The sequence below is a fragment of the Anarhichas minor genome, unplaced genomic scaffold (assembly GCF_050575085.1).
Source record: "Anarhichas minor isolate MPS153535 unplaced genomic scaffold, ASM5057508v1 ptg000028l, whole genome shotgun sequence".
NCBI lineage: Eukaryota > Metazoa > Chordata > Actinopteri > Perciformes > Anarhichadidae > Anarhichas > Anarhichas minor.
This window is the reverse complement of record NW_027466474.1, coordinates 3,981,465-3,995,300: the sequence shown is the minus strand read 5'-3', so window position 1 is coordinate 3,995,300 and position 13,836 is coordinate 3,981,465. Positions and strand designations below refer to the sequence as shown.

Genomic DNA, 13,836 nt, shown 5'->3' with positions numbered 1-13,836 from the left:
AAAAATATGGTTGCTAAGAAAATATGTCCAAATATGTATGTAGATTATACACATGCACTTACGTGATATTGCAGAAAATCATCCTCTGATCAATATGTTCAATCCTGATCCTGATGCTATTAGTGACATAAATAACCGTAGCTTTGTCTTTCTCAGAACACAGTGAAGAAAAGCCTCACTCGTCATGTTCCTATTCAATTGTCAGGGAACTTTTTAAATGTTAGCTACAGTGTAATGTGTTCATAAATTGGCGGTAAAGGCTGTAAACCACCAGTAAACAGAGTAACCGGAAACAAAAGAAGTCGCCTTGTCCCTCGTATCTACGAGAGAAAGATCGAGAGAGGTCTCAATAATTTGTTTCAATTGGGTTAATTTTTCTCTCATGTCGGCTACTATTGGCCACATTTCATATTGTCTGCAGACAAAGACAAGCATTCATATGTTATGGGGATATCCTAAAAAGAAGCTCACAGCAGAAACAGATGAGTTAAATGTTTGCTACGTCTGAATTTATTCTGCTAAGGCATTTCCATAATCCATTTAGCTCGTCAGCTCTTTTTCCACAAAAACCACCTCAAGCATGAGTAAAAACTTATTTTTCGCAATTGAGAAAGTTTTATCAAATTTTTCCTGTTTCCATTCAGATTTTCTAATGCTAAACAAATTCACATGAAAATATGTGAATGGCGACACGGCTACTCCCTGCCGAATGTAGGTTTGAGAGAGAAAGAGAGAGAAAGAGAGAGAGTAGCAGAACAAGTCTGCTACAAGAGCTTGGCTGTGCGTAGTATAGCTGTGTTTGCACGGCTGCCAGTCCTCTCTCTAACACTTTGCTTGCTTTGTCAGTGGACACAGCTGCTGCCTTTTTCCGGCTCAAGTTCCACTCTGCTCCACGCCTCATCATGGTTTTTGCTTTTGATAGGTGCTGCAGATTTTAGAAGATCAAGTCTCTGTTAAGTACTTTGAGGCTAAAATAATATCATGAGATTCTGTTTACATTCGTTAAACCACCTTTCCTCATGCAGCCGACAACTCTTGTTAGCATGTCTTTATTATAGACAGGTCTGACTGAGAGTTATATGCCTACATATCTATGAATACTTTCAAAGCATGACACAATTACATTTGAAAAATAGTGGAGAACTAAATGTATTTCACTAAATGTATTGAGGTTATGTGGATTTGTATATTTCGTTGGAGTTATGAAGATTATTCATGTGTGAAAATGCAGACGTACGTTTCCTGCTGTCACTAAGAGGCAAGAAATCTCCAAACTGTTTTGTGGGGTTCCGCATCGGTGGAAAAAATGTACAGTTTTTACTTAAATCAGTCAGCACAATCGCTCTCTGTCTTCAGAAATCACGAATATACCTCGCCAAAAATATGCACTCAACAACAATGAGAAAAAAAGGAAATTTGCTTTTCATGTTACTTCATGCACCTGCAACCCTGAACTGAGTGTTACAACACTTCTCTGAGGCTTCTCTGTGGCTTGGATTGAACCTAATGTGTGCGATGCCGCTAACGGATATGAACAAATGTATAAATAAATGCATGTATTTCCGCCTTTTTTTTTTTTACTTGTATGTTAATGTCAGTTCGTGTTTCAGACATTTTCACAACACGGTGTTCATCTGGGTTGTGCGGCGGGGTGGCGCGTTACCTTGCAGAGAAAGCTCATGTTGAAACCAAACGTCTGGGCATTCCTTGAGCCGGCATTCATGTAATTGCCAACCAGCAACACCAGCTCCAGGAGTTTGTATAAGCTTTCACTCTTCTTCACCTCCTCGCAGGCAAATGTCACATTCATGATGTCTGGCCGAATGTTATTCACCTGCTCCTCAAATGTCAGTTTGAACAGAATGCCGTTGAGACGCGGTCGTAGGAGTTTGACAGAACTCATCTGAAAATGAAATGAAAAAAAAAAAAAAATAGAAATGAATAAACAAAGTAGTCGTACTTTATCATTTAGTGCACTGACTTTAGCCAGCTCTCCTGGAAATATTATAATAAGAGCAGCCCAGCATGGCCACCTGCTACCATAGATATTCATTTTCAAACTAAACACGCATGTTCTCTGCAGGCCAGGAAAGAGCATGCCCATCACTTGTGTGATCCGCCCTTTAAAAACGTATGTATTAAGTAAAGAGCAAACACTGATAAGTTGTGGCTCACTTGACAGGCAAATTGCGCTTGAAGAAAATGGTTCCATAGTAAGGAAAATAAAGATTTGCAATCGTGACTTTTATGGCTGTCTGACATGCATTATGCTCCTCTCTATCTCGGTTATTTTCAAGTTACTTTAGAAAGTGGGCTTCTAAAAAATCTTTTAATAACGTGAGGGAGCAGAAATCCTATAAAGTTACACAACCTCGCCATCACCGTCGAGTGTTGAGTGTAATTACGGCTACAACTAGTTTTAATGAATGGAACATCAACTACCCTCTTTAGCAAATAGGATTAACCTCTTTCCTGCCTCCCTTCTGACTTTCATATGGATAAAGGAATCTCCCATTAAACAGCTTTGTCATGAATAATATAACAGCCTCAATCAATACTTGTGGGCTTACGAGTGGAATCACTAAAGCCAGAAAAAAAAGAAATAGTTCTGAAAATGTGAGGGGAATTAAAACAAATAGGGTTTTGGGTGTAACATATATGGCAAAGTGGCAACCACAGACGAGTTCCACAGATTGACGCATAATCCGGTGCTTCAAGGCAACCTTCAGGTCCAACACATAATGTTTCATTACTGCTTAAAAATATTCATGTGTATGGGCAAGTTGTCTGTCAAATAACCCCCCTCTCCCCTCCACACAAACAAACCCACCAACCTCACTTTCTTGCACAAAAGCACGTGTACACACACACACACACACACACACACACACACATAAGCTACTCATTCTCTCTCCCTCACTTGAATTGATTTGTATACAATAACGAGAAATCACAATGAAAGCGAGCACACTGGTGACAGATCTGGCAGAGAAAAAGCTTGAACACAGCTTATTTCCCAAGGGAACTAATAGCTCTGCATTGAGAAGGTACTTCATCAGTGGGGAGGTATGTGATCACAAAATTGGTGAGATCACCAGGGAAACTGCCAACTCTGCATCATTGCATCTCCTTAAAGACATAGGCAAAGAAGCCTTCAACAAATAAAGAAAATAGCTGGGGAGCTTAAGCACATCTGCGACCCTTGGGTCTAATTGAACATTTCTTCTGTAAATCCGTGTAATGTGCCTCTATGATCTCGTTGTGAAGTTAAGTTCAAAGATAACACTTCATTTTACAGTTGTTTAAAGTGCTGTGTATTCACTTGGTAAATGGATGGAAAGAGCAGTTAATTAAAAAGTAATTATAGCTGTAACTAAGTGGAAAGGTCAGAACGGCTTGATGATGTAGCTCCCCTCTTCTACAACTGATTTACAGTACACTTCTGCCTTTTCAGTCACCCTCATTTATAGCTGGAATTCCAGGTATTGAACACAGGTCGGTGAGAAAAAGTTGTCGGTCAAAACGTCAAAGCATAGTTGACACAGAGCAAGATTGGAGTCTGAGCATTTGTGTGAAACATTTCATCGTTAACTTAAAAACCTCAGATATGTCAATAGATAAGGTCAAATTGCAGATTGGGCCAAAAATGTTTACCTACTTAATTCCGGCTGTAGTTACTTTCTAATCAAATCAATCAAATGTGTCTGGGGAATACCCAGTTCTTCTGATGACAGAAAAAAAAATAGATTACTTTGCGAAAGCTATACTCTGCATTTAAAAATATGTTCCTCACAGCATTATTTATCCTATTGATGCAATGGATAAAACTTTGGCCGGTCATTGTAAATGAATCAGAGTTGGTTGACTACAGTGGCACGCTTTTCAAATAACTTTCTAACTGACACGATTCACAGCCTTAGGGTACGGTTTTATCATGAGGAAACATTGACAGTTGATGTTAAAGAAATCCGGCATCCACCGAGTTCATGTTGCGGATTGCTAATCAAAAGCAATTTAAGTGTTCTTAGCAAGAGTCAAAAGTTTTTGGGAAAAAGACAGAGAGCCGCTGTCATATTGACGTTGGGCTGCAAAAAATGTAACTTTTTTTATTAAATATGCCCTTTATATTGTTAGCTGTTTTAATTAAACATTACTGCAACTCACAGGAAGGTATCCCTCTAAAGTATTTCTCAATTCCCTGGTCCTTTGCTAAACTGCTAAATCCAGCAGTCCGCCTCAGAAAACAGCGTGTGAAACAATGAAGGAGGAAGACAAAGTCAGACAAAGGTGCTAACATTCAGTGTATGTTTGTGAGTCTGTGCGAGGTAAAGAGAGAAAGAGCGAGCGAGCAATGAAGGGAAAAAAATGAATTTCTCAACTGTGCATGCTTGCAAGTGTTTGACTGCAGCAGACTGGGAGTATGATTGTGTGTACTGTGTACTCTCTTGGGGCGACCCAGTAGTCTCCAGGAAATTATACTCACCACAATGCCAAACTGCTCCGACTCCACTAGCTCTTCATATTCACCCTTTAGTTCCGCTAGCGCATTCAGCTCTTTCTGCTCCGGCAGGTTCTTTATCAGGTTCTACAAATGGGAGAGCACACACACACACACACACACACACACACACACACACACACACACACACAGCTACTGTTAATGCAAATCTGGTTTTCTGTCCATGTCAGGATAAAAATCCCCTCACAGACAAGGATGACAGGGTAACTTACACAGTAGCAGGAGAGAAGAGTCCAACCAAGCAAATCTGATGTGTGTGTGATCCTATTCACCTTATACAGTTAGCTAACCGAACAACCATTTAACAAGTATGTGCCCTTGGGGGCATTTTTCTAAAACTACGGAAGAGCAATTTCTGTAAATACAAGTACAATAAGCCTTGTCATACATTGGTAAATTAATACAGATTATATGGAATATTTCCCATCCTATGTCTCTATCTGTATTAGCCCAGATTTCAGTGAGAATGCATGGAGGTTTTCTGGTGGTCTGATAGGAGGATACTAATCCACTGCTCACTGTTGGCTTGTTACTGTGACTGTGGTGGCCCTTAGCCAATTACCGAACATGTCAGGGACCTTCAGATAACTGACCTTTACTGTATAATCCACGCTACATTGCAATTGTCTTGAAAGCACATGCAGCGGTTTTGCCATTAATTTGCTACTTGCCTGTTAAATTCCCCTTGCAGAAGCAAGGAAAAAAAAAAGATGCTGCTGGTGGTAAGGTTGAATATTAAGATGAAGATGAGGAAGATAATGGGAGGGACTGTGTTTTCTGTAAATGTTAATTGTTTGTGTGAAGGTCAGCCAAGTTAATAAAATTGACCACGGCAACTTTTCCCTCTTTTTTCTCAGAGGAGAATAAGAGGAAGAGGTGCCCTTTTCCAGGTCTTCACAAAGCTTCCCTCCTCATTAGCTCCCCAAATGTATTCAGCGGGAGCAGGCTGGCGCAGGGTCACGTGACCAGATGGGAGCCCAGACAAGAAAAACAGAGAGTAGACACTGCTGCTGGGCCACGGCCCTGGATGACCACTCTATAGACCTCAGCACCACGGCCAGTGTCTATTGCCCACTAATGATGACATCTCTATCCTTCCCTCAGGGAATGCAGCAATATAAAAAGTAAGCCATAATGCAGACCTGGCATTCCTGTTTGGGAGGGAGCCATTATATCAAATGTTGCTTGCTTTCGCTGAAGCTCCAATTAGGGTCTGCGGCAAGCGATGGTGCCATGATAATGAAGGCTTTTGATCATATCAGCTGAAGCAGAAAGGATTGTTGATGACATAAGAAAGTTTAAAAAAAGAAACATATTTGTGTAATTGGATTTGTAAGGATGGATTTATGGAGTTAAATGATGACTGGGCACACGGGTTTCCTTTTTTATTCTCCTTTTGGTTGAGAGCAATGAATATATTTTGTATTCAGCACAAAGCTAATGTTGTTAATTATTCACTCATGACCTTTGCAAAGAAACTTTTCCTGATGCTGTTTCATACAGTATGCCCGATTACTTCTTCATAAGGGAAAGGCAAAAGAAAAATAACATAATTCTGATCCGAGGTCCCCTTGGCTGAGCCTGGTGAATGTAATTCAGCCCATTTCTATGATGTATGTTGTTCTGGGAAACAACTTTGTTTTCATTTGTCAGCATGCAGAAAACTATGATGACATATAGAAACTTGCATTCACACAGAACTACTAACATTCATTGGATTTGCCATTTCCAAAGTGGCTTTTGTAATTACATTAGAATGGATTGGAAGTTTTGCGGTGAAATTATAACATTTCAAAATGCTACAGCTAAATCCTCAGACAGAAGACAGGGTAATGGAAAATCGAATCCACCTAGTGCTTGTCATTTCATTTGTCTGTCATCTTGTTAATTATTAGAGACCCCATAGAGCACAATCGACACAAAGGCAGCACCATATGTGTGGCAATGTGGGAGACTGGGTGAAGATGCTGGGCCAGACTCCTCACCACAGGCCACCAGACGCACACAGTGGTCTAGGAGAGATTACAGGAAGTATGCTAGCAGCAATACACATTGCCTTGGGCGAAGATGAAGGCGCAACATATCAGCACATAGGCCAAGATAAAGCTATCTAACAACAAAGCAAACAGCAAAATGTGGTTGTTCCAAACATGGATACCTTTTCAGTATTCTGCTCCGTTCAATAGGTTGTCCTTCAGAAATGCTGTCAGGGTCTGTGCGTGGCAGTTGCCTCTACATTGAAACAACAGTCATGGCCTTCATTTTGACATGTATTCTTTATCTGCTGACTGTCACAACTCAAAAGATTTCCAGTGGTGTATATATGGTATGCACGTCTTTATCGGGCTCACAAAATCTAGCTTTTGTAAGTTCTGGGTGTGATCATTAAAATATGTATTATTAGTAACTGCCAATCAAGAACATGCTCAGTAGAAAGATCATAATCAATCTTTGTCAGGGACAGTGGTGGTCCAATAACATATGCACACGCACAATTAATTTCCATCAGTGTGAAAAGACCCAAATACACGACATGTGCCTGCCTGTCAAAATGTGTCAACTTTCAACTTAAAGAATAACCATCAAGATTATTGTTCAGACAATTGCTTTTGGGCTGCTATCCTTTTCTGAAACAGATTAAGGATATCATTACACAAAAATACTCAATCCATGTATTACAGATTTACTGTCAGCAGGTCCACTGAAGGACTCTGAGAGAACCTCACAACACTGTTACTGGTGCTTTTCCATCACTTGAACTTGGAATTGTACATTTTTGGTATACATACAGAAAAAAACCCACCATATGAAGTAAATATTCCTGGAATATTTCCCTTACTGCTTACCAGGCCGTGAAAGGTATACTTGAGGAATGGAAGCGGCTGTGAGGTTAAAGTAATGAGATACAGGTTACGGTTCACTAAGCATTTGTAGAAGATGGCAGTATCTGTAGGGTTTTCGCTTCCACACTTTGATCTCTGCTGCTGTCAACTAGCTTCCAGTGATTCGAGTTTAAAAGAGGGGGTATTAAGCATGTACCCGGCACACAGTTAACCATACAGTTTACAGCACTGCATGCTGTTAAAAACAGCAGGTGCTGATGTAGTGCAAAGTGAAAATGCTTTGATATTCAGCACACAATGAATGTCAGTAAGTGTGCGCCACTCCGCATATGGATCAAGAACAATTTCTGGTATATGTTGTATAGGTGTCTATTTATTATATTGTGCCATATTAAGCCAAGTTGAATTGTGCCCTTGTTGTGTGGAGCAGGACATGTAACATGTACCACACCTAGTTTATGAGCCCTGCCTTTTGAAATATAATTAGAGCCCAGAGAAGCATATTCCACGCAGTAATGTCAAAGTGATAAAAAAAAAAAGCCAAGAGATCTGGAGATTTAATCTTAGACACGTCAATCGATGAAGCTTTTCTCAGAGCAATAAAGGCTTTAATAAGACGGGTTAAATAAAGAAGAAATCCCCTGATGTCTAAAAGATGATCGGAGTAAACTGTGTTCCTCTCTACTAGGCTTATGGGAGGTCTACAACAAAGACAAAAGAGGAGGTCTGCCATGTGCTTGACAGATGTGATTTTCTCCTTTTAATTGATTTTCTCCTCAATTTTGTGAGATAGAGAAACATGATTTGTGATGTGGAACAACGTGGGAGTGCCATCTCCCTGCCGCGACACCTCAGCAGGCTCCCTACCTGGCTCATGGCAAATCAGTGAAGACTTCAGTTTGAATCAATAACAAAATAATAGACAGACTTCTCAACATCCTACAAAACCGTAACTTCTGAAACCAACGCTTGACAGTTCTAAAAAACACGCGGAATTTCATTTTTTTCTTTTTTCACTGAGCTTAAGAGTCAAAAAAGAAAAGAGTAACTTTGCACAATAGTTTGTGGGTGAAGACAGCACCCATCTCAAACAAAAGGTTACTACCACAGAACTGAAAAAATGAAGATGTGGAACAAAGGCAAGTTGTGTTTTTGTTTACGACAATGGGGACAGTTTTGACAGATAATGCTCAGTAAAATGGAGTGCAGCACCTTCTAAAATATTGGATTCCTCGTCTCAATATTTTGTTAATTTTACAACATCTGTTTTATATAAATGTTAAGCATTTACAAGAACAATGCAGGTTATCTTATAAATGTTTCATGAATATAAGCAACATTTAACCTCAACATTAGAGGAAAACAAACCACAACAACAGCAACAAATGCCAAATCTTATCCAACAGGTGAATATGTTAAACAATGGCCATCAGTTAGGCCGTCGCAGTCTTACAGAATCTACACCCTGCCAAACAGCACAAACACCTCAAACCTCGCTGTGAGTAAAGCTACAGTGACATGTTGACAGGCAACAAACTGAGTGTGGCAGATTCTAAAATCGCATTAAACCAAATGAGAAATGTAGTCTGAGAAAGAAAGACACAAACGCAGTGAGAGGGAGGTGAAAAAAAAAAAAGGTTGAGCGAGAGATAGAGGGGGGAGGGATTAATTTGAGGGTTGGGGCTGGAAAACCTGACAGATTATCTGTGACATTTAATGTGTCTTTTAGAAGGAAGTACGGAGGATTTTATTTATTTTTTTTGTAAATGTGCACACCTGAGCACCTACTTAGATTGTGAAGGTGTGAAGCAGGATTAAGAGAGAAATTAAGCAAGCAAATAGGGGGGTTTACATAAATAAAGAAGAGCCAAACACAGAGATGGAATTTGGTGAAGAAAGAGACACAGACAGAAAAGAGTAAGAGAGGGAGGAAAAAAAACAGAGACAGAAAGACATAAACAGCGTATTCCACTCTAACCTGAATCTATTGTGAGCCCTCAGGACTTAGAGATGAATCGTATATATTAAATGCAAGGGGAATATGCTTCAAAATGTGAATACATATATGCTCATTTAATGATATCAACACTGATAAAACTGTTTCGCTTAAGACATGAAGACGAGCCATATGCAAGTTGTAAAGGTGGAAAGAAGGGGAGGAACTTCACTGCACCGCATTTAAATCATCCCTCATTTGGGATTATTCTTCTTCGACAATGTCTCGTACAGTCAACCTTATGCAGTGCTGGTATATGATGAGACTGTCAATCAAATGAGGAGAGAGCTAGCATGCAAAACAGTAATAGAAATTAATTTGTTTGTGGAGTGTGCCGTCTGTGAGCGTCTCTGTGAGTGATGTGCCATCTGTCACAGAAACAAAGACGCTGAATTGGAGAGTGAAAACAGAAAACTAATTTTACTCAGTTAAGAAAACACAGCACCCAGTGTGCCTGAGGAGAAGCTGCATGGACTCCACCTAATCAAAATTTTACTGCTGTGCTGTATTGTGCATGAACTTGTCTGTAAGTATGCATGTGTGTGTGAGAGAGAGCTTAATCAATATTCAACCAGAGGACCGAGTGCCTGGCCTGGACCCTGTAGCTACAGATCAGCAGCACGGTGATGATCGGTGAAAAGTACATGTAGCACCTGAGGTCCTGGCCATCAATTTCTAAGGCACATTTGACGTCGTACCAAGCTGTGCCAAGCCACACCTCTCTTTCCCCTGCCTTTACTTTGTTTATTCAATACTTCTCCTCCTTCTCTGTCTTATTCTTTCAGCCCTAATCAGCATAATGTATTTCGCATTTCATTGTTAAATTAGCATTTGATGCCGAAGACAGTTATGTGCTGTGTGCCAAAATAAACCACAATTAAGCCCAAGGGGGATCCCGTTTCTCCTGCTTAAGCTCTAATCCAACAGGCGCTCTTGCACAGCAATACTTATCACCTTGCCCCACATGTGCACTTTTACACCATGCAAATGATGCCCGACAATGTGCCAGGCTGCTACAGTCACCTGTTGTTACAGCGGAGAACAAAGGCTGGCATGGGCACTGCCAGACCCCGCAGCCAATGAGCCACCAACGTGAACTGACGGGCTCATGCATACGGATGAGCTTCATGGTGATCCGTGTGATTGACAAGAGGGATAAACAATAATAACAAGCGTGGAGCACGGCTAGTACGAACGACTCCTGTGAGACCTGGCGGAAAAGGTTGTTGCCATGGTGAGGTGAAGAGAAGTAGTGCAGAGCCGAAAACTGTCGATGCTGATGTTTACTGTGAGACAACCACGTCGGTGCGTAACTATGTCATTTGATACAATTTCAAAATAAACTGAAATTATATATAGTGATACTGTCTACAAAAGCAAATATATACATTATATATATATATATATATATATTATATATATGTAATTGATATGACTGTGCATACTAAAACTGCACATTTGATATTAAATCAACAAATGCACACAGAGCGAGATAGGGGCCTCAGGGATGCTGTAAAATAACAAGCAGACACGTAGGTGAGTTCTCACCACTACACTTATATTGGAATAAGAAACTCAAAGGTCACAGAGATGAAAAATATGTTGTAACAGGTGTTGGTCTGACCCAGCAATATATTCTCACATATGGTATAATATGACTATACAAATACGCATCGTGCTGTGACATTTCTTTTCCTGTTCAACTATATTATTTTTTCCAGCGTTGCAACATTTTGACTTGATCAGGATTTGCAGACATTGGTTTAACATGTGCAACGTTCTACTGCTCATCTTCAGTCATAAACTGAATACAAATGTTTACCAGAAGCCCGAGTATGTCAACCAATGAGTGCTCACTGTGATGTGCACACATATACTCATTAAGACATGCTGAGTTTACATACAAGAGACGCTGGACACTTCTCTACACTTCTTTGATATTAGCGCATTTGCACACAGAATAGGGCACTGCTAATTACAAATGAATAGCGGCGGTGCAGTATTAGTCATTAGCCTTTCCTTTTGAAAAGGAGATGGGGTAATATAAAATACACTGGCAGACATTAAACATTAAGAAGCCACTTTGATATTCCACAAAACAAGCCCCCAGGGACATATCATCCACTGACTAGAGTTAGCTTACCACACACACACACACCAAAAACGGGGCGTGCTTAAACATTTAGTGATGACTCCCTCATTTCAAGCAGCTAGATCACATAACACGTTCTGGGTACGGCTTGGGCAAGAGCTGCTCTGCAGCAGCAGTCTACAACACCGCTCTTACTGTTTGTTCGAAATAAATCCTCAGTCTGTGTTGTGTCTACGGTTTGTTAATTCCCTAGATTCCGATCTTTCTCTTTCTTTAGCTACATGGAACTGGTTCAGGTCACGTTTGGCCCGTGGGCCTGAATTTGTGCATTATCCCAATCCCAGTTTTGCAATGTGCATCTTTTCATAATAGCTGGTCAACAAACAAAGACAATATGGACATAATTCAACTTACATTACTTTGTTTTGTTCTTATTTGAACTTTTAAAACACAGAGATTGCTTATTATACATTTAAAACATAAGACATTATATCCATGAAACACATTTAAAGTACTACAGTGCAAACTTTAGTTAAGATGAATGACTCAAGAGTTACAATGCAAGATATATGAATCGTTTAAATATGACTGAACCCACACCCACTTACATGGCAGCCTTTCTATCTCACAATTTTCTTTGGGGTTCAAGTCAAGCCCTTGTTTTAAATAGATAAGCAAGTTAAGTGCACAGAAAACCTTGTTCCAAAAGAGCTCAGAAAATCCTGGGAAGCCTGAAGGCATGTGCTGGATGTGGGTCATTTTAAATCAAGTTAGGTACCTGTGCAGCAGAAGTCTGAATTTGAATTACTTTACTTCTGGTATTTTGATGTAACTTTTGAACTTCAGTGGGCGACTTAAGTTGCCAACAAGATATACTTTGTAAACGTGCATTAGCTCTGATCCACTGAGGTCTATGTAGTGATGAACCAAAATGGATATATATAGTGCACAAGGAGAAATGTCCTGCTTTTGCATGATGGAGGTAGAAAAGCTGATTAGACCTTAAAAAAGAGCTTATATTTGCCTGGGTGGGGGGGGGGGGGGGCATTACAAGAGGGTAGGAAATTTACTGTAGGACATTTTTAAATGTGTAAACTGTAATTTCTTTGTAACATCTCCCAAGATGAGCCAATTAAGCAACGAGGGAATGCAAGGTAGTCCAGGAGAATAATTGCACACGAACAACAACATAAGCAAGACAAAAAGAGAGAGCTTGGAGAGCTTAGAGAGTACATTTGTTAAGCATTAATCTAAATTCCTGGAGACCAATACCACTTAATCCCTTCTACAGTAAGTAAGAAATCTTCCTAAGAACACCTTTAGACACAGTTCCACCCAGAGACTGCAAACCATGTGTAATACAACAATAACAACAGTGTCAGCCACTTGAACTTATTGTTTTTTTTAAATCCAGAGACCGTTGCCACAACAGAACAAAATAAAATAAAATCTACGGCCTATAGTTAAGACACTACAATAACAAAATAATACAATTAATATGGTAATGAATACATTTTATAAGACAAGCCTACAATTACATATGCTCCCAGCTCATCACATTATAGTTACCTTTCCAGTTAACCATTATGCGCGACCCCCCGCATGTGTACCAGTTGAATACACCATCAAAAATTCAAGTCTACAAGTGTTTATTAATAATCTGGCCATTGTTTGGCATCCTCGTGTTCCACTGGCAGGAATGCAGCATGGGACCAAAGACAATTAGTATGCCAGTTAAGCCTTCTACCTGGGGCAACTAGGCTTTTGGCACTTTTGGAGAAATTAAAACGCCAAAGGAGAGCGAACTCAAGTCAATGACAGCAGGTTCACAGGAACGGCCACATCATGATTTAAAACAATGTGAGTGAGGCATGTACACTTAGCCAGGGTGCTTCTAAAAAGATCTAGGGGCGACGGACGTTATGTAGTGCAAGACCAAATGTAAACACAATGCAACCAGGTACCTGAAGCCGAAGAGCCCGTGTCTGACTCTCTCCCACACGAACAAGGGCCACAGAACCTTCCCTTTGTAGCTTCTGTTGCCAGCCAACAATAGCAATGAATAGCTTTGTCAGGCTGTCAGCCCTTTAAAAGCAGACCTTTGCCAAGCTTGCTGAGGCCCAATCTGTTTTCATTGAGCCGACGTTCATTATTGTCTTTCATTGTCCTCTTCATCTCATTGTTCTACAGGGTATGGCAGTAGGGTGGCTCTGACGTCTTTTTGAATTTGATGAAGCTGACCTAATATACAAAGGTGCCCTTTGTCCATCAGCACTAGGAATATTGGAGGCAAATGAGATGGAGAGAGAAAGAATGAGAGAGATTGCATGGACCTGACATACATTGGTTAAATGAGAAATGAGAAAATTCAGCAGGGACTCGAAGA

At 40.2% G+C, this 13,836-nt stretch overlaps 1 protein-coding gene across 2 annotated transcripts in view; it reads right to left on the bottom strand.

Annotated features, from left to right (window-relative positions):
* Positions 1-13,836, bottom strand: part of diaph2 (diaphanous-related formin 2) — a 345,406-nt gene that overhangs the window by 128,767 nt on the left and 202,803 nt on the right. For both annotated transcript variants that reach the window (XM_076102904.1, XM_076102905.1), the window contains 2 exons: positions 4,484-4,585; positions 1,664-1,903 (listed from right to left, as the gene is read on the bottom strand). In XM_076102904.1, coding sequence (XP_075959019.1) covers positions 1,664-1,903; positions 4,484-4,585 — 342 coding nt within the window. The remainder of the gene's footprint in view (positions 1-1,663; positions 1,904-4,483; positions 4,586-13,836) is intronic.